At 42.3% G+C, this 19407-nt stretch overlaps 1 protein-coding gene across 4 annotated transcripts in view; it reads left to right on the top strand.

The window, feature by feature from the left end:
* IMMT (inner membrane mitochondrial protein) overlaps positions 1 to 17678 on the top strand; it is a 45365-nt gene extending 27687 nt beyond the window's left edge. For 3 of the 4 annotated variants that reach the window (XM_082642777.1, XM_082642776.1, XM_082642775.1), the window contains exons 8-14: positions 2132 to 2235; positions 4912 to 5047; positions 5581 to 5710; positions 11569 to 11792; positions 14504 to 14635; positions 15612 to 15741; positions 16739 to 17678. In XM_082642777.1, the coding sequence (XP_082498903.1) occupies positions 2132 to 2235; positions 4912 to 5047; positions 5581 to 5710; positions 11569 to 11792; positions 14504 to 14635; positions 15612 to 15741; positions 16739 to 17352 (1470 nt within the window). In that variant the 3' untranslated portion in view covers positions 17353 to 17678. Of the gene's footprint in view, positions 1 to 2131; positions 2236 to 4911; positions 5048 to 5580; positions 5726 to 11568; positions 11793 to 14503; positions 14636 to 15611; positions 15742 to 16738 lie in introns of those variants that run through there. The other variant, XM_082642778.1, reaches the window with a different exon arrangement.
* Positions 17679 to 19407: the final 1729 nt, after the last annotated feature.

The following is a 19407-nucleotide window of genomic DNA, read 5'->3' as shown; positions in this document are numbered from 1 at the left end:
TAAAAGAAGCTGTAGGTGCACATGGGCTTGTTCTGTAATATATACTGAGTTAATTTCTCAAAGCATTGTTTGTAAACAGTTGGACCAGGCTTGATCATAGGGGAATCCGATGTCTGTTTTACAGGACAGCTTATCCTTGGACCTCTATAAACAGGAATACCTTTAACAGAGGGAGACACATTTTGGCCCCCAGATATGTCATTGACATTTACATGATTCATGAGTCTGTTTGGGTTAGTTATGAAGAGTTATCTTAATACAATACCAGGGTCTTGTAACAGCATATGATAAAGTCTTGGAAAATTTTTTGTACAGGATACTGATATGGCCCAAACCAGCAACATTTTTTGATGTATTTTATTTTGCAAGATGGCTAAAGTGGCAGTTCACTGAATCTTCAACTTGATTATCCACACCATGAAATTAATCGGTTTTGTCACTTTGCAACAATCTATGTAGAACATAAAAACTAGAAAAGTGAGATACAAAGATAGAAAAGAAGTACCAACTATTTCTTCTAAAAGCAGGGGTTCTTAACCTAGAGTTGGGTCTGTGGATGGAATTCAGGGGCTCGCTGAACTTGGATGGAAAACATCTTTATTTTCCCTAGCCTCAAAAGCTTCTCCTTCAATTACGAATGGTGACAACAGAAGCAGTAGTGTGGGGCTTCCCTGGTGGCGCCGTGGTTGAGAGTCCGCCTGCTGATGCAGGGGACACGGGTTCGTGCCCTGGTCCGGGAAGATCCCACATGCCGCGGAGTGGCTGGGCCCGTGAGCCATGGCCGCTGAGCCTGCGCGTCCGGGGCCTGTGCTCTGCAGCGGGAGAGGCCACAGCAGTGAGAGGCCCGCGTACCGCAAAAAAAAAAAAAAAAAAAAAAAAAAATTCATTCTTTGGTAATTTAGTATGTTCCTATTCCTCTCTAAGGTCCTAGCGTAGTATATAATTACCCCTCAGTATCTGCCACGGATACCAAAATTCACAGATGCTCAAGTCCCGTAGTTGGCCCTCCTGCATCTGTGGATCCAGCCAACTGCAGATTGTGTAGTACTGTGTTGAAAAAAATCCTTGTATAAGCGGACCAACGCAGTTCAAACCTGTGTTGTTAAAAGGTCAACTGTACTTTGAAGAGAAGCCATAAGGTGGTTTTTGCTTCATATCTACACATAATATACTACTTTAAACTATATGTACTTGGCAAAAGAAAAGGGAGGGAAAAAAAGTCATTTAAAATAGTTAATAACTAATTTAAAAATAGTTTTAAAGAGTTGAAACAGTTCAAATAACATTCCGCTCATTGTTTATATGATGCAAAGTGAGAGGGGGATGCAAGCTGGACTCACGTATGCCACGCCTTCAGTGATCGGCTTTCTTACACCTCTCTTGGGTGAGCGTCTTGCTTCACTGAGTGTGATTATAGTGTTAGAGGTGGTTTTTGTTTTTGGTATATGATGTATCCCCTAAGTATTAGCCAACTCTGCTCAGTTGAAGAAGTGGCAGTCAGTTCCAGTGCTGGAGCAAAACACGCTAGACCTGCCTAAGGAATTGTCAAGGGAGACATATATACATATATAAGATAAAATTCACATTCTGTAGAAGTCAGCTCAAGGTGGAGTGGGGTTCTTGACAGTAGTTGATTTTCTCCTTAAAAATTATGAAGGGTCATTCATTAGGGTGATGTTTTGGAGGAGTAAGGACCCTACAAATGTGAAAGCTTTCTGCTTATTCTTACTGTGATTTCAGTGGACCTGCAAATAAGAAAATTTTAAGCTCCAGTGCTTCATTGAAGAATGATTTAATCAACAAACAGTTCATGACAAGTTACTGTTCTTACTAATCTTTTCTGCTTCATATCTCCTTTTGAGACTCATAAAAAATATCATGTCTCCTTAGAGAATGCTTGTGCGCTGGAGCACAGTCTTTTACAGTTTCGGTGCGGGTGGTTGATGGGAGATGGTTCATGGGTTTCTTTGAGCCTGTCCGTGAACATTAGATTAAGAGTTCCTCTTCCGGAGAAATAACGTATATAACTTTTTACCTTTGACTTTCATGTCACTACATTCTGCATTTAGTCATGTTATTGTGACAATGATAGCAGTTATTCGTGTTTACATAATTAAAACTTCTTGTTTAGATTGCAGGTGACAAGAAGTCGGCTCAGTGGCGCACAGTGGAGGGTGCACTGAAGGAACGCAGAAAGGCAGTAGATGAGGCTGCCGATGCCCTTCTCAAAGCCAAGTAATTACTCATGGACTTTAACAAGTAATTAGGGCCTCCTGGTGGCTTTCTTTGTACTGTCTGCATAGAAAGAGGAGGCAGAGAAACCCTTCCATCCCCTCTCCGCCTGTACTGTATTGGTGATAGGAGCACGGAAGCTTAAAAGGGAGAGAGGGAATAAAATATTGATATACAATCCAGCCAAAATAAACTTGGCAGAAGCCTATATAAAAGATTTTGTATAAACATCAAGTTTTTCAGGCTTCCCTGGTGGCGCAGTGGTTGAGAGTCCGCCTGCCGATGCAGGGGACATGGGTTCGTGCCCCGGTCCGGGAAGATCCCACATGCCGCGGAGCGGCTGGGCCCGTGAGCCATGGCCGTTGAGCCTGCGCGTCCGGAGCCTGTGCTCCGCAACGGGAGAGGCCACGACAGTGAGAGGCCCGCGTACCGCAAAAAAAAAAAAAAAAAAAAAAAAGCTTTTCTTTGGGTTTTTATTTAGGTGATATGTATTCTACAGATTTACTGAGGCTCTGCCATCGTTTCAAGATTTTTCTGGGATGGCTTGAGCAGTTTTATTAGAAATTAAAGTATGTCACAGTCTCTTTGCCTTAACTACCAAAGTAGTTAGCGTATAATGAGTCTAGTTTTATGCCACCTTGACCTTTCCTGGAAGTTGGCTAAAACTAGAATCAAGCAAGCAAACCAAGTACAAGATCAGCCTCTGACAATGGGAACCTACATTTGAATAAAGAGCTCTAATCAACGTTATGGAATTGTTATTGGGTGGGCCAAAAAGTGCCTTCGGTTTTTTAGGTAAAAATGAAAAACATATTTTTCATTTTCTCCAAGAACTTTATTGAACAATGTTTCACCCTTTTGTTCCACTGCCTTCTGCCCTTTTTCAGGCAACTTCATAATTCCATCTTCCCAAAACTTTTTATCTTTTTGAGCAAAGAACTGTTCGAGGTGCCTTTTACAGTCTTCCCGCGAATTGAAATGTTTTCCATTAAAAGAATTATGTAAAGACCAAAATAAATGAAAATCCGAAGGTGCAATCCATGTGTGGTGAATACGGTGGATGAATCAGAACTTCCCAGCCAAGCTGTAACAGTTTTTGCCTGGGCATCAAACGTGCAGTCTTGCGTTATCCTGATGGAAGATAACGTGTTTTCTGTTGACTAATTCTGGACGCTTTTCGTCGTTGATCTGATTGGCAACAGTACTTGTTGGAATTAATCGTTTGGTTTTCCGGAAGGAGCTCATAATAGAGGACTCCCTTCCCGTCCCACCATAAACACATCACCTTCTTTGGATGAAGACCGGTCTTTGGTGTGGTTGGTGGTGGTGAATTTCTCTTGCCCCATGATCTCTTCCATTCCACGTTATTGTACAGTATCCACTTTTCATTGCCCATCACAAATTTGTTTTAAAAATGGAATGTTTTCATTACATTTCAGTAGAGAATCGCAGGCGGAAATATGGTCAAGAAGGTTTTTTTCCGCTTAACTTACGTGGAACCCAAACATCAAAGCGATTCACATAACCAGGCTGGGGCAAATGATTTTCAGTGCTTGATTTGAATATTTTGAGTATGTCGGCTATCTCCCATGTGGTGTAACAGATTTTTCTCAGTTATTGTTTCAATTTGATCGCTATCGACTTCAACTGGTCTACCTGACCATGGAGCATCGTCCAGCAAGAAATCTCCAGCACGAAACTTCGCAAACCACTTTTGACATGTTCGATCAGTCACAGCACCTTCTCCATACGCTGCACAAATCTTTTTGTGCGTTTCAGTTGCTTTTTTACCTTTCTTGAAATAAAGTGTAATATGCGGAAAATGTTGCTGTTTTTCTTCCACCTTCAATATTAAAATGGCCACACAAAAAATTCACCGATTTTGATAATTCTTTTTTTAAATGCGTGCTGATACGACAGCTGTCACATACAATCTAACAAAATTGTTTAAGTGCTACTAAAGCCATCTTATGGAAAAAACCGAACAAACCTTTTGGCCCACCCAGTCAATATTTGTCATTCAAAATTTTGCTGTCTTCTTAACAAAATATTTAGAGAAAGAGAAGCCTTCTAATAAAGCCAGCATATCTTTTAGGAGATTGAAGGCATTATGCTCACATCAGTAGCCCATGAGTCCGGGCTCTGAGTTCTGTGTTTTGTGGTTGGGTAGACCATAGTCCATCCAGCCTGAATCGTGAGGGCTCCTGAAGACCCAGCTATTTGCTTAGCTCTTAGGCCTCCTCCCTTGCCTTTGCTTTCCTCAAGCTCTCATTGGCAGGGGAGTCAACTAATCCTTGCAAAAGCTGCCATTTATTGAGTGCTCCTGATGTAGCAGGCACTGTGCAAGGTACTTAGCATGAATTACCTCTACTCCCTGTATAAGGGTGAGCAGCAAAGGAGAGTCCGGTCTGGGAGCTGAATCCAAGTCTCTCTGGTTCTGAAGCCTGTGTGTTCTCCTGTACACCATGCTGCTCGTCCAGTTCACTCTATAAATCTAGCTTCTCACCAAGGTGTTTTCAGTTATTGGTGAGGAAAGGTTCTCTGCCTGTTGACTGAAAAAGCACTGAGTAGTTTTTTCCAAATTAAATTTTTCATAGACTTAACAATTGTTTGTCATATTCTTTAATAAAGTTGATAAGGACTAATACTAAACCTTTGTTTTGTTTTATTGGTTTCCAGAGAAGAGTTAGAGAAGATGAAAAGTGTCATTGAAAATGCAAAGAAAGAAGAGGTTGCTGGGGCCAAATCTTACATAACTGCTGCAGAGGGGAAACTTCACAACATGATAGTTGATCTGGATAATGTGGTCCAAAAGGTGTGTTTTTTAGATCTTGTACAAGTATTTTTTATTTTTAAATGTAATTGTTTTGTCAAAGGATTTTTAAGAATTCCGGAAAGTAGTAAGCTTCCTATCATCATTCTCTCTTTTCCCTTGAAAAGAATATTAGTTGTAACTAATCTTAAAAACTTGCTTTGGACACAAAGTGGATTCTTCAGTATTGTTGATACTTTTTATAATAGGTAAATAGTTGCTCGTGGTCATTACCACTTACGGAAATCTCACAAGTCTGCATTTGTGATGTGTATGAGTAATTTCCTGTGACCCAGAGAAAGAGGGACAGGGGCACAGTGAGATGGGACAGGGCCTGCCCATGGCATTTGAATAGAATTAGAAGGAAACAAAGACAAGACTTACATTCCTTTTTCTGAGCTTGAGATTTCTTTCTAGATATTGCTTACATAGTCACAACCAAATGTAAATAAATCATTGAATATGACTTCGAATATTTTGGAATGTTTATGGTACTTTTTGGTCATTTTAACCACATACCCCTTGTGTCTGTTCAGGTTAAAGCAGCTCAGTCTGAGGCTAAGGTCGTGTCTCAGTATCATGAGCTGGTAGTCCAAGCCCAGGATGACTTTAAACGAGAACTGGACAGTATTACTCCGGAGGTCTTGCCAGGGTGGAAAGGGAAAAGTAAGTACAGCTGACGTGTTGGTACTTTCCCTTTTTTTTTTTTTTTCTTAACAACTGATCAACTGATCTAAACTTGCTTCAGCTCCATTCTCTAGTCTAAACCCCTCTGGCATGCATATCTCATCTGATACGCAGTATCGTGTTTTCAGCATTTTATTTCAGTCACACCTGTGACAGGTGACACACCTGGTTTAGCCATGGTGGACGCAAGTTCCAGCCAGTGTAATTTGGAATCTAAGTGAGTGAAGTGACATAACCTTGACTCTGTTAGCATATTATATATATGTAAAATTATTCAAAACCTTTGTGACTTTAAAAATATTCATAATGAATTACTTAAGGCACACCTTATGACTGCTCTGTGACAACGCTGGTTGAGAACTCACCCAGGGGTGCTGGGTGGAAAGGAAATCTGCTGTGTGGCCTTCAACTTGCCAATACTCAGACTGCATGGAACTTGGATGACTCAACAGTTACACGTTGTAACTGCAGGGACTAGTCACCTTTCCTTGAAGCTCTGTGAGAGTAATAAGAACCACGGAGATTACCAAGCTCAACAAAACCAAAACAGTACTTCTCAAATGCCAGTGTCTGTTAGAAACTGGACATCAGGTAGCACCTGAAGAACTGGCATTACAGACCTCTCTGGGGTGAAGGTGTCAAGGCTGCATCACAGAACCGTGGCTGGTCTAAGGAGCTCAGGTAATAAAGACAGTGCAGGAATTTTAACAGCATCATAGCCACCCAAGGAGATGTCATGGCAAGAAGTAGAGTCAAGGCTGTTGTTAACTCAGATGTGTAGTTAGTTTTTTTTTTTTTTTTTTTTTTTTTCTTTTTGCGATATGCGGGCCTCTCACTGTTGTGGCCTCTCCCGTTGCGGAGCACAGGCTCCGGACGCGCAGGCCCAGCGGCCATGGCTCACGGGCCCAGCCGCTCCGCGGCACATGGGATCCTCCCAGACCGGGGCACGAACCCGCATCCCCTGCATCGGCAGGCGGACTCTCAACCACTGCGCCACCAGGGAGGCCCTGTAGTTAGTTTTTTTAATGTAGTTGACTCACTTAAGAGGGAGATAGATACCAGATGCTTGTCAAAGCAAAAAATAAAAGTAAGACTTGTAAGAGAGGATTAAATGGAGAATCACACAGAGTTTAGTGTGGGAACCGTGAGTCAGTCTTATTTGAACGTTGGTTAAACTTGTTTGAACTGACTAGCAGCAGAGGGGACAGTGTGGACAGTGTGTCCTTGAGCAGGCCTGCTTCAGCCACATCTGTACCGTTTCCCTCACCAGCATCTTTCAAGGGCTGGGCTTCACTGAGGTTACAGAGACAGACGTGATTATCCCAGAGACATCCTCCTCCACAAGCCACTCTACCACGTTACCTTTTCTTAATCCCTCTGAAATACTCACTGGTTTTTGTTTGTTGTGTGTGTATCTCTGTCCATTGGATGTCAGCTCCTTGGCTTAAACCTGACGTTGGTAGATAGTAGGGAGGCTAGGTTGGCTGTAGTAAATTAAATAAGGTTGAAAGGGCAGGTCAGGCTTTGCCTGTGGAGAGTTAGTTATGAGTGCCGTCCCTAGAAATTTGCATTCTCTCGTCTAAAATACTTGTTTTTGGTCTTCCCAGTAGGCTAAATCCTACTAATTTTTCCATGCCAGCCTGTGAAGTTTTTAGCTTAAAAAATTGGGGGGCCTGGGTCGGGGGGAATTCGTTGGTGGTCCTGTGGTTAGGACTCCGTGTTTTCACTGCCGAGGGTGCAGGTTCCATCCCTGGTCAGGGAACTAAGATCCTGCAAGCTGCGTGGTGCGGCCAAGATAAAAAAAAATAAAATAAAAAATTAAAAAAAATTTTGTTTGGCTGATGAGAAAAATGCCCATTGTAAAGCATGAAAACATTAAAGCAGGTGTTCTCAGCTCAGGGCATTTTTGACCCCAGAGAATATTTGGCAGTGTCTGGGGACAGACTTGTCACATTGGGGGGTTCTACTGTCATGTAGGGCAGAGGCCAGAGACGCTGCTCAGCATCCTACAGTGCACAGAACAGCCCCTCCAACTAATGATTATCTGGCCCAGAATGTCGGTAGTACCAAGGTTGAAAAACCCAGCATTAAAGAAACGTATCATATAGAAAGGGAAAATCCTCTGCAGTGTAATCTTTGGATTATTTTTTAGAGGGAGGAAGGCGACCTCCATTTAATTTCTTATTTTTAAAATAGATTGAAAGGTACAAGTGGCACCTGCTGAAGGTTTTCCCTTCCAGCCATGCCTATAGCTGCAGAGCTTTCCTGCCAGTGCTACTGATGGCTTGTGTCCCTCTGGAGGTAGTGACTTATTCCATGATTACCTCAGCCCTCAATATATGTTCTCGCTTCTGAAATCTGAACTCTTTTGAGACCTATACTAAGCTCATTAGTACTGATTTGTGTTACCAGTTATTTTTCTCTTATTAGTCTTATTTCCCTAAGTTATAAGTATCCTGGTGATACTCATCTGTCTAGTACTTTTTCTGTGTTCTCCAGAGCTGAGCACAGTGGCAAACGTAACAATATTTAGCTAACATTGTTGAGCATTATTTTATGTCTAGCACTGTGTTCTGAGTGCTTCACATGTAGTAACTTTTTTAAAGTTCATAACAGTCCTTTGAGGTAAGTTTTATTATTATGCCCGTTCTATAGATGAGAAAACTGAGACACAGAGGGCTTAAGTAGTTTGTCCATGTTTGGGGCTAGGGCCAGGATCTCATTCTTACCTACTAGCCTCACTGTTCTCTGGCTGATCGATTTGTATTGGCAGCACAGGACCCCCTTTTGAGCTTTTGAGAAGAGGAATGATGTGATTATCATAAGTAGGAAAATTCATTTTTATGAGCTTGAGGGTGAGTTTGACGTAGGGTGGGATGCTTCAGGGTAAGGAAGCTCTTCAAAGCTGCTGGAGTAATCTGAGGGCGAAGTGATATGGATCACCCAGTGTGTATGCCAAGGGCACTGAAAATGAGGACTAGGAAAGAGACTTAGAAGCGATCATTCACCAATCGTTTTGTTTTGTTTTTGGCTGCACCTGTGCGTCTTGTGGGATCTTAGCTCCCCAACCAGGGATCGAATCCAGGCCCCCGTCAGTGAAAGCGCCGAGTCCTAACCACTGGACTGCCAGGGAATTCCCAGCAACTGGTTTGTTGAACCATAACTTGTATCTAGTGAAGTTGACAACGTATATACTCCCGATGCAACAGTTCAGCTCCTAGGTATGAGCTCAGGAAGACTCAGTAGAATGTTTATAGCAGCACTGTGTTCGTAAGAGCAGAAGAATCAGACACTTAAATACCACACATACGTCAGTGCAGATGAAGGACCCAGACCATTTCTCTTGAACATAAATGTTAAGGAAAGGCAAAAAGTTGCAGACGAATATGTAAAATAGGATACCACTTACATGAAGCTTAAGAACATGTAAAATGAAACTCTGTATTGTTTAAGGATGCGTGCATATGTGAAGTATAACAAAATGAATGAAAAACACTATTCAGGTAGCGGATACCACTGTGGGAGGAGGGAGGAGGAGCCGCTAGGAGGTGTGCACATGGGTGTTGCCAGGATGAGAGAATGAGGTGCAGTTTGTAGGTTGTCAGTATTTCCTTTATTGCTAATAGACTAGTATATGTAGCCATGCTTGCGTGCCATGTTGAGACTGACCTATTATCTCTTAGCCTTGTCCATCTTTTGCCAGTTTTTCCTGCAGCATTGGGACAGATCCCTGTGTCTTTGGTTGAATACCAGATTAAGTAGTTGAACTTTTAGAGCCATTTTGGATGAAATATACTTGTCTTTGAACTTGTTGAATCCAAGGGTCATACCCAGGATGTTAAGAAGCTTATTCTGAGAGGCAGGAGACCGGCTGCGGGTCCCCTCCTGTCAGGGCTTCACGCAGTGGTACTTGTGGTCATGGTGGGGAGCATCATCCAAACTCTTTAGAATGTTTTTTTTTTCCTTACCGCCACGTCAGGGAGTCATAATTCTTAGTTTAATTTGCACACGTTAAGCACAAATTTAATGTGAGTTCACTGTTTTCAAATTTCCAAAGAAGAAAAATTAATTTCTTAAGTATTTGCAGTGTTAAGAGAGGCGTGGTATTGAGAACACAGTCAGGACTGTGACTTCGTGAAATAGTCTACAAACTGATGCAAATGGGATAAACAAGAATTGTAGTTTCCATGTAAAAACTAACTAAGTTGATTGCTTTACAAAAGTAGTTGGAGATGAGTCCCCAGAAACCAAGACTACTTTAATATCATTGACTCTCTTGTTTTCTGAAATGTTAGAATTTACCTTGATTTATATGTTTTCTGATCCTTTAAAAAAAATTTAGGAAATAAACTCATCATTTTGCTTTCCAGTACTAAAATATGCTTTTTCTACTACTAGCTTCTGGTTCCTTCTTTTGGATATTCCTATTTAATGATTAATAACTGAAACATATACTTACTTTTTTTCAAACTTATTCTTTTTCTTTGTAGGTATTTCTGACCTAGGTGAGTAATTATGTGTATTTTATGTTTAAAGACTTCTGTTTTGAGTCTTAAAAGACTCAAGTCTTACTTTTTTGCCTATGATTCTTATACTAAACCATCTAAATTAATCTAAAGTAGAATTATGTTGCATGTGATAAATCTGATTTGTATATTTTTGTCATCCATGTGCTCTCAGGAACAAAAATGTTTTCACTATGTGATTGGAAACCTGTATAGATATATAGATATATATGTATATACATTTTAAAGTTTTTATTTTGTAAAATTTGAAACATTAAAAATAAGAAAACTATAATGAACTCCTGTTTACCCATCACCCAGCTTTAGCAGTTACCGACACATGGCTGCTTTTGTCTCATTTATTCCCCCAACTTACGTTGAAGCAGATCCCAAACATTATATTCTTCAGCTTGTAAAAACTTTCAGTATGTTTTTTTAAAAATGTGATCACCATACCATTGTCCCAGTCAACAGTAATTCCTTAATGTCATCAAATATATCTCTTAAGTGTTCAAATATCCCTAATCACTTTATAGAATGAGGTTTTTTTAGTTGTTTTGTTCAAATCAGTATCCAGAGGAGCTACACATGGTGAATTTGGTCAATAAATCTCTCATCCTCACTTCGTTTTTTTGCTTTTCAATCTGCGTGTTGTGGAATTGAGTTGTTTATCATAGTATTTCCCATATTCTTTATTTTGCTGTTAGAGCCATAATTCTTAACCTGTGGTAATATATCAGAACACTTCTGGAGTGTGAGATTGGGGAAAGAAAAAAAAAACATCAGAATCAGAATCTTTGGGTATGATTATTTTTAAAAGGTCTACAAGTGCTTCTGATGGACACCTCTGGCTGCAGATCAGTGTCCTGGATAATATTATCTGTGTAAGAAAAAGTAGAGAACTCTTATGAGGGAAAAGTCTGAGAGAATTTGGATTTGATTCAAGTTTTCGCAGGAAATGTAGAAGTGAGTACATTTGTAAGCTTTGTATTTATTTGTAAGCTTTGTCCTTAGAGGCAAAATTATGGTGAGTTATAAAGCCAATTTATAATCAGTTCAGATTGGAAGTACTGCTAATTTGGGTTCCTGGAAAAAAACAGATTCTATACCTGGAGGCCTCCCTGAATTATTTTGCTTGGGATTGAAAACGCTTAGTTGCTGGCCGTGAGCTGTGAAGTTCTGATTACACGGCAGCCTCTACATCTCTTTTTAAATGTCAGCTCCTCTTGGCTTTTCTTCCTAGCTGTTTAAATTACAATCAGTTGAGGCACGTTACCTTGTAGATGTATGATTTTGGTGAAATCATTAACATTTTCATGTGGTTTTGTTCAGCTGACAGGCTGTCCACCGACGACCTAAACTCCCTGATTGCTCACGCGCATCGCCGCATCGACCAGCTGAACAGAGCGCTGGCCGAACAGAAAGCCACGGAGAAGCAGCACATTGCCTTAGCCTTGGAGAAACAGAAGCTGGAGGAGAAGCGGGCGTTTGACTCTGCAGTGGCAAAAGCATTAGAACATCATAGAAGTGAGATACAGGCTGAACAGGACAGAAAGGTAAAGAAAGGAGCAAAACTGCCTAATGTTTAAAGTGAATCTAACTTGTTTGCTTCTAGAGGTAATCCCAGCAGTCACTGACTTTAACGTACTAGCTGTAAGTCGGGCCAACCCCCCTCTTGAATGGAACTTTGGCCCTTGTTCTAGTCAGAACTTCTGGGGAAGGACTGGTCTAGCAGAGAGCCTTTATGTTGAGCTGATGCAGGAGTGTCAGAAAGTAACGAGCTGCTGGCATCCAGGATTATCCAGCTTGCCTTTTCCCAGTGGAGCCTCTGTCCGTTTAAGCAGTGCTGAAAGAGTCTGTTGGATTCCCAGTATATTTGTCTCCTCAAGTGTTTTTTTTTGTTTCTTTGTTTGTTTATTTGGGGTTTCTTTGGCTGCAACACATGGCCTGCGGGATCTGGTTCCCTGACCAGGAATTGAACCCACGCCCCCTGCAGTGGAAGTGCTGAGCCCCAACCACTGGACCCCTCTCTGCAAGCGTTTCTAAGTAGTTAGTGGTGAAGCATGGATGAAATAACTGTAGTCTTCTGTCTGAGCGCATCATGTATTAAATAGATGTCTACAGGCTGATTTGGGAACCTGACTACTCATCCTACCTTCGCGTTTTCTCAGCTGCACGGTTGACCATTCCCTCCTCCTTTTTTAAAAAAATTAATGAATTTATTTATTTTTGGTTGCGTTGGGTCTTCGTTGCAGTGCGCAGGCTTCTCATTGTGGCGGCTTCTCTTGTTGCGGAGCATGGGCTCTAGGCGCATGGGCTCAGTAGTTGTGGCGCACGGGCTTAGTTCTCCGCGGCATGTGGGATCTTCCCGGACCAGGGATTGAATCCATGTCCCCTGCGCTGGCAGGCCTATTCCTAACCACTGTGCCACCAGGGAAGTCCACTTCCTCCTCCTTGAAGCTCTTTCTTCCCTAGGCTGCCAGACCCCCCACTTGCTGGCCTTTCCCCCGCCTTGCTGCCTTTGCTTAGCCTTCAGATATCGGCGTGCGCTGGCATTGTTCTGAAACCTTTTATCCATCTAAGCTGCCTCTAGGTGCTCTTCGCTAGTCCTGTGGCCTTGAAGTTTAAATACCGTCTATTACTGACACTTATATTGCTGGCTCTGACCTCTGCCTTGGCTTCAAGGGCTGTCCAGCAGCGGACTTGGTGTCTTCACCTGGATTTTCAGTAGTCATTTCAAACTCAACATGTTCAAAACAAATTTCTTGATTCTCTCCAAACTGTCTCCCAGCCCCTCAGCTGTTTCTGTCTAAATAAACCTCCATCCACTCAGTTGATGAAGCTAGAAATCAACGCTCAGTTGTTCCTCCATCAGTTTTTGCATCCAGACCATTGACAGAGTCTACCAGCTCTGCATTCAGAATAAATCCCTCAACGCTCCACTTTTCTCTCTTTCAGTCACCACCACCTTAGTTCAGAGTATCATCTTAACAGGGTCCCTGTTTGCATACCCATCTTTCTATGTCTATTTACACAGGCAAGTGGTCCTTATAAAATGTATTCTCATCAGACACTATGCTGCTGAAAGTTCTCCACTGACTGCCGACTGTATTTAATATAAAATCCAAATTCTTAACTTATACCAAAGAAGCCCCTTGATCTCATTCCTGTTTGCTGTGAGCCAGGCTTCCCTTACTTCCCTTATTTCCCTAATGTACCAGGTACCTTGGGTTTTTTTGGTGTTGTTTTGGTGCCTTGACTACATCTTTTGCCCTGGTGTAGCCCTGTCCTGTTCCCTTCAATCTAAAGTAGAGTCTCTGTATTACTTTCTCTCATATTGTCCTATTTATTTTCTTAAAAACAAGTACCACAGTCTGAGATGTCCATTTTGCCTGTCACTGATTCCTCTCTTGAAATGTATACTGCAAAAGAGCAAGAAGTTTGTCTGCCTTGAGCACCACTGCATCCAAGCTTATAGTAGGCACTGCCTGGCACAGGGCTGGCACTTCATAAATATTTATGCACTGACTGAATGGGTTCATTTATTAACTATATTGTTTCTGAGAAAAAGGAAGTTATGATTTCCAGGTAATTAGTATTAAATAATTTGTAATATGACCCATGGCTAATTGTTAGGCCAGACATTATAGGCTTTTCATAGTTTTGGCTTGATTTGGCCTGTGTTGAATCTAAATTCATACTAAAATAAGCAGTTTCAGAGGAGCTTTCTTTGTTGAGAGAAGCTGTGTTCAGTAACTGTCAGATATTTGTTCCTTTTCTTAACAGTTCTGCAGGGTAGGCATTATTATTCACAGACAAGAAAATGGAGACTTAGAAGATGAATAATTTCCCTAAGGTCACACAGATAGTTGCGGTGAAGCTGTGTTTGATCCCAAGTCTTTGTAGTTATTTCTGTGGTCTCGGATTTCTTGATTCTCAGGGGAGCACGTGATGCAGGAAATGACAGTGTTTGCTTTGTACAGGAGGCAGCCTGGTGATATGGAAGAAACTCAAGTCTGGGGGTTAGAGAGACCCCTATTTGAAATCTGATTTCGCCACAGCCTTGCGACATTGTCTGAGTCACCTTCCAACATTCAGCTCTCTGATTCGTATGAGAATTCAAAATAAGAATGTGTTCCCATGCACGGCTCATCGTAAGGGGTTCTGGACGTGGAAGCTGCCATCATCGTGGTTACTGGTCTTTCTCTTTTGCTAGAAGCGTATGTGGAGAATTGAGAATTCCTCATCACTGTGCTTGGCCTCACAGGTGGAGGAAGTCAGAGATGCCATGGAGAATGAAATGAGAACCCAGCTTCGCCGCCAGGCTGCTGCCCACACCGACCACTTACGAGATGTCCTTAGGGTCCAAGAACAGGAACTGAAACACGAGTTTGAGCAGGTGAGGACCTGTCGTAAAGCATCGTCTCCCCTTCAGCCTCCTTTTCCCCTTTACGTTCTAAACAGTCTCTGCTTTCCTTCTGATGTGCTCCATGTCATTCAGTCTGAGTGGAAGAATGGGGACAGATTTCTAATGGTGCCTATCCTTGCTGGAGGGGGACTTTTGTATATTTCACATCTGCTCCTTTTTACATAAAGGTGTGCCTGTGTGTTACTGATCAGATGTGTTTTGTATTTATGTCCTAGTCATTTGGAGCCTTCAAAGCTTTAAGGAGGGTTGGTTCAGGGGGTTTCCGGAACGCAGGTAATAATACTTGACACATGTATCGCCTGCTTTATCTCCACAAACTCTTGTGGATTATGTGGTAGTTCTGAGATTTTTATATTTGAGGAAACATCCCGGAGAGGTTAAGTTTGGAAACCACAGCAAGCCATCAGGATACCTTTAATCATAATTAGTTTCTACTCGGCAAGCCATTTATAATATATTAATGTATTATTTTGTCTCACAAGAAGGGAATGAGGTTTTCCAAGTAAGGAAGTCCTCCAGAAAACTGAAATGTATACCAGTATGAAAAGTTATATGACTTTGAATTCTCTTTGATGAGTATTTTGAGAAAAATGAACTCTTAAAGTGGAAGATATTGAATACAATTTAATGTCTGGGTGGCCATACAGTTACTTCTTTTTCTAAAGTTGTCATTTTCTCATTTTAATAGACTTCTTTCTTCCCCTCCTGGTCTTCTTCCTCTAATATTAGGTTCCACCAGTAAATTTGTAGAAGATGAAACATCACCTATGCTTTAGGAAGCTTTTGAAACCTTACACCTAATGTAGGAGTTTCATGACACCGGTTTTGAGATGTTAAAGGCCCTCTTTACTTTTGGAGGCAACAGCTACTGGAAGACTCAGTGGCCCGATAAGTGACATGCACTGCCGTAGCATCACTCCTCTCTGTGCACTATTTACCATTGCAGGACCTGTCTGAGAAACTCGCGGAACAAGAAATACAGTTTCGTCGGCTCAGTCAAGAGCAAGTTGACAGCTATACTCTGGATATAAACACTGCCTATGCCAGACTGAGAGGAATCGAGCAGGCTGTTCAGAGTAAGCACGTGGACCTCTTACAGCTAATTTCCTTCAGCCCTACTTCTTAGGGTAAATTCTTGCTATAAGGATAATGGTATACATGCATTGACATTAGGGAATCAAGATGCCGAAGACCCTCTAATAACTTTTATTCATTTCTTAGACAATTAGCCCCAGATTTGATAAGTTTGTAGTATAGAGAGTTGTGAGAAGAAATTTAAAAGGATCTAAAAATTAAACCTAAGTAACTTGAAGTTTTACTCCTTATGTGACCGGCATGAGATCACAAGGCAGTTCACCCAACACACTCTGGTTGTGTCTCACGTGCCCTGAGTGGAGAAAAAGGTCAGTGTGCTGCATTGTTCGCCCTCCAGGCTCTGCCGTTGGAGGGTTACCTGGAGGTGGTGGTTTGCTGGTTCCACCCACCAAATGGATGGTAGTTATGCTGAGGCCTCCATGTGCCACACTGGAAGGGAAATGTCCTGACAGTGAGGATTTTATTAATAAAATGGGTTTCTGTGGGATGTGATGGAATCTTTTTTGTCAGATAAGCATAGCAATAAGCTAAGTACTCATGAAATTTCAAGACCCAGTAGTCCGTTTCTTTGTAGAAAGTACAGTTTCTGATGGCCTTAATGTAAGTCTTGGCTTAATTTAAATATCACATTTCTTTCTCAAACATTTCTAAAGATAAATGTATCTGAATTAGATACCCTGCATCTCCTAGATGTCACAGGAAGAAAGAAGGGAGACTCATCTGTGCACATCCACCCTCCCAGCTTTCTCCACGGCTACAGTAAAAACAAGTCCTCAGCAGATTATGTCGTGCCTTGTTGCCTCTTGTGAAGAGGCCAGCTAGGAAAGAACGCACCATAAATAAGTGGTGGGATGGGCTTGGCAGAGGCTCTCTCCAGCCCCGTCTTCCACTTCTGTGGAAGGTGTACCAGTTCTCTCTGTGTACGAGGACATAGTCAGGTGGAGAAAAAAGTCTGTCTTTGCCTTTTTTTTTCAATAGGTCACGCAGTTGCTGAAGAGGAGGCCAGAAAAGCCCACCAGCTCTGGCTCTCGGTGGAGGCATTAAAGTACCGCATGAAGACGGCATCTGCAGACCTGCCCACTGTTCCCCTGGGTAGCGCAGTGGAGGCCATCAAAGTCAGCTGTTCCGATAGTGAATTTGCCCAGGCTCTAAGCGCAGCCCTCCCTCCAGAGTCCCTGACCCGTGGGGTGTACAGTGAAGAGACCCTTAGAGTCCGTTTCTATGCCATCCAAAAACTGGCCCACAGGGTAGCCATGATCGATGAGACCAGGAATAGCTTATACCAGTACTTCCTCTCCTACTTACAGTCCCTGCTGCTGTTCCCACCTCAGCAGCTGAAGCCACCAGCAGAGCTCTGCCCCGAGGATACAGACACATTTAAGTTACTGTCATATGCCTCCTATTGCATTGAGCATGGTGACCTGGAGCTGGCGGCAAAGTTTGTCAATCAGCTGAAAGGGGAGTCCCGACGAGTGGCACAGGACTGGCTGAAGGAAGCCCGAATGACCCTAGAAACTAAGCAGATAGTGGAGATCCTGACAGCATACGCCAGCGCCGTAGGAATAGGAACCACTCAAGTGCAGCAAGAGTAAGGTCTCGGAAGAGTCCTGTCACATTTCATGTCAACGGAGATCGGCAGTAGTACGTGAAGGGTGTGCAGCAAGGTCTCAGAATTGCCTAGCAGCGAGCAGGCGGCAGGTGCTGTTCTAAATGTGAACACCTGTTGCATTTATATTTCTCCTTTCTGCTCTCATGTCAGTCAACTCCAGGGGCGCTTTACTTGCAACTTGTGTAACATTTTCTGTTTTTCAGGTCGTACTGATCAGGCTTGTGAGCCAAGCAAAATCATGTTGGTGGTCACTGTTGCTATTGGTTTTGCCCTTGGAGCAAACTGAATAAAACAGAAATTGAAAACTGAGTAGCTTATCCCTTTTCAAAAAGTATCAGTTCTAGTTTGTTGTGTATATGGAAAATTTCCTTGAGAAGCAGAAGTAGCAACTCCTGGGCGCTCAGTTTCCAGGCTCTGAACCGGGTTTCAGAAGCCCTAGGCCTGTTCTTGGCTTCGAAGGTCCTAGTGAACTGATTCCTGCTGGTCAAACTCAAGAGTGATGTAAGTATAAGCCAAAATGCCAATACATTTATAATTGGAGATACATCATTCCAGTGATTCAGAGGCACTAGAAATAGTCTGTATCCCAAACTACGATTGCTACCACAGGGAAAAATAATATTTTATACTGGGATCCAATACACCCGCACACACCCTTATATGCATGTATACATGAAACAGTTTCTGGAACCATTGCTTCTCCTTTCTACTTGTGATGTACTGTGTTCTGGTCTGTGGCATTAGAAAAATGTTGGTGTCTTCTCTACCCACAAATTAATTCCACAGCCCTCAGAAAAGTTCATGGCTCCCAGTTCTGGAACACCGGTAGTTGGCCTTGCTCCTTTCTGGTATGTGGACTGTGAATCTCTCCATTGAAGTGGGGGTGGTGAGCCTGGAATCTTAAAGGGGTTCAATAATTTTGTGGTATATTTGAACTGGATTGCTGTAAAACCCAGAGAACTTGCTTACATGGTTCACTTCTCTGAAGATTAGAACAGTTGCCATATTGGGTAAACATTAACCAGTGTTTCACCTTTCATTTTTTACTTCATGAAGTTACCGTCAACATATTTTTTCAAAATCATGTTTTTTTGTTGAGGTTTTTTTTCTTTTTTACAAATTTATTTATTTTATTTTTGGCTGCATTGGGTCTTTGTTGCAGTGCGCAGGCTTCTCATTGCAGTGGCTTCTCGTTGCGGAGCATGGGCTCTAGGCGCGTGGGCTCAGTAATTGTGGATCGCAGGCTCAGTAGTTGTGGCTCACGGGCCCTAGAGCGCAGGCTCAGTAGTTGTGGCGCACAGGCTTAGTTGCTCTGTGGCGCGTGGGATCTCCCGGACCAGGGCTCAAACCCATGTCCCCTGCATTGGCAGGCGGATTCTTAACCACTGCGCCACCAGGGAAGTCCTTTTTGTTGAGGTTTATGTGTTCATAAACAGATTATTGAAGAGGCATTTTTATCTGAGCAGCATATCTGGAAATCATGAAAGAGAGGGGTTGTCTATGTACTTCTGCAGGCGTAGCCCGGCTCCTGATTGTTACATTCAGGTCTGCACGGCGCCTGACGTTGTCCTTTGATTTGGGGACCCAGTGGTTCGTTTGGCGTTATTAACGGTCCTTATGTTCCTCCTAAGTGGATTCTTAATTCAACACATCTAGTTTCTCTGACTGGAACACACACTTTGTGTGATGTCCGTAACCTCTGCAGGTAGAGGTACTCTCGGCACCTGTGGGCCATTAAGCTTTGACTAGAAGATAATGAGGCTGTTCTAAACTAAGCCTTTCTTCCCTTTGGAATAGCATGAAATTGTAGAATACATTAACTTGCAAAGCTGACTAACTTATTTGTCATGTTAGAAGTGTTCATAATTTTTATTTTACTCAGGAAATGTGTAAAACATTACAGACTAGAAGGAAATAAATTTCTCTAGGAGCCCAGGAATAACTTCCTTTGGATGTGATTATCTGAGCTCACAGGAAGCAGGCAATACTGAGCGGTTTATTTTAGCTCTCCAAATCAAAATAACAAAAGCCACTGGCT

Source organism: Mesoplodon mirus (assembly GCF_964341445.2).
Source record: "Mesoplodon mirus genome assembly, chromosome: 14".
NCBI lineage: Eukaryota > Metazoa > Chordata > Mammalia > Artiodactyla > Ziphiidae > Mesoplodon > Mesoplodon mirus.
The sequence above is the reverse complement of the archived record's forward strand: the minus strand, read 5'-3'. Positions and strand labels throughout refer to the sequence as shown.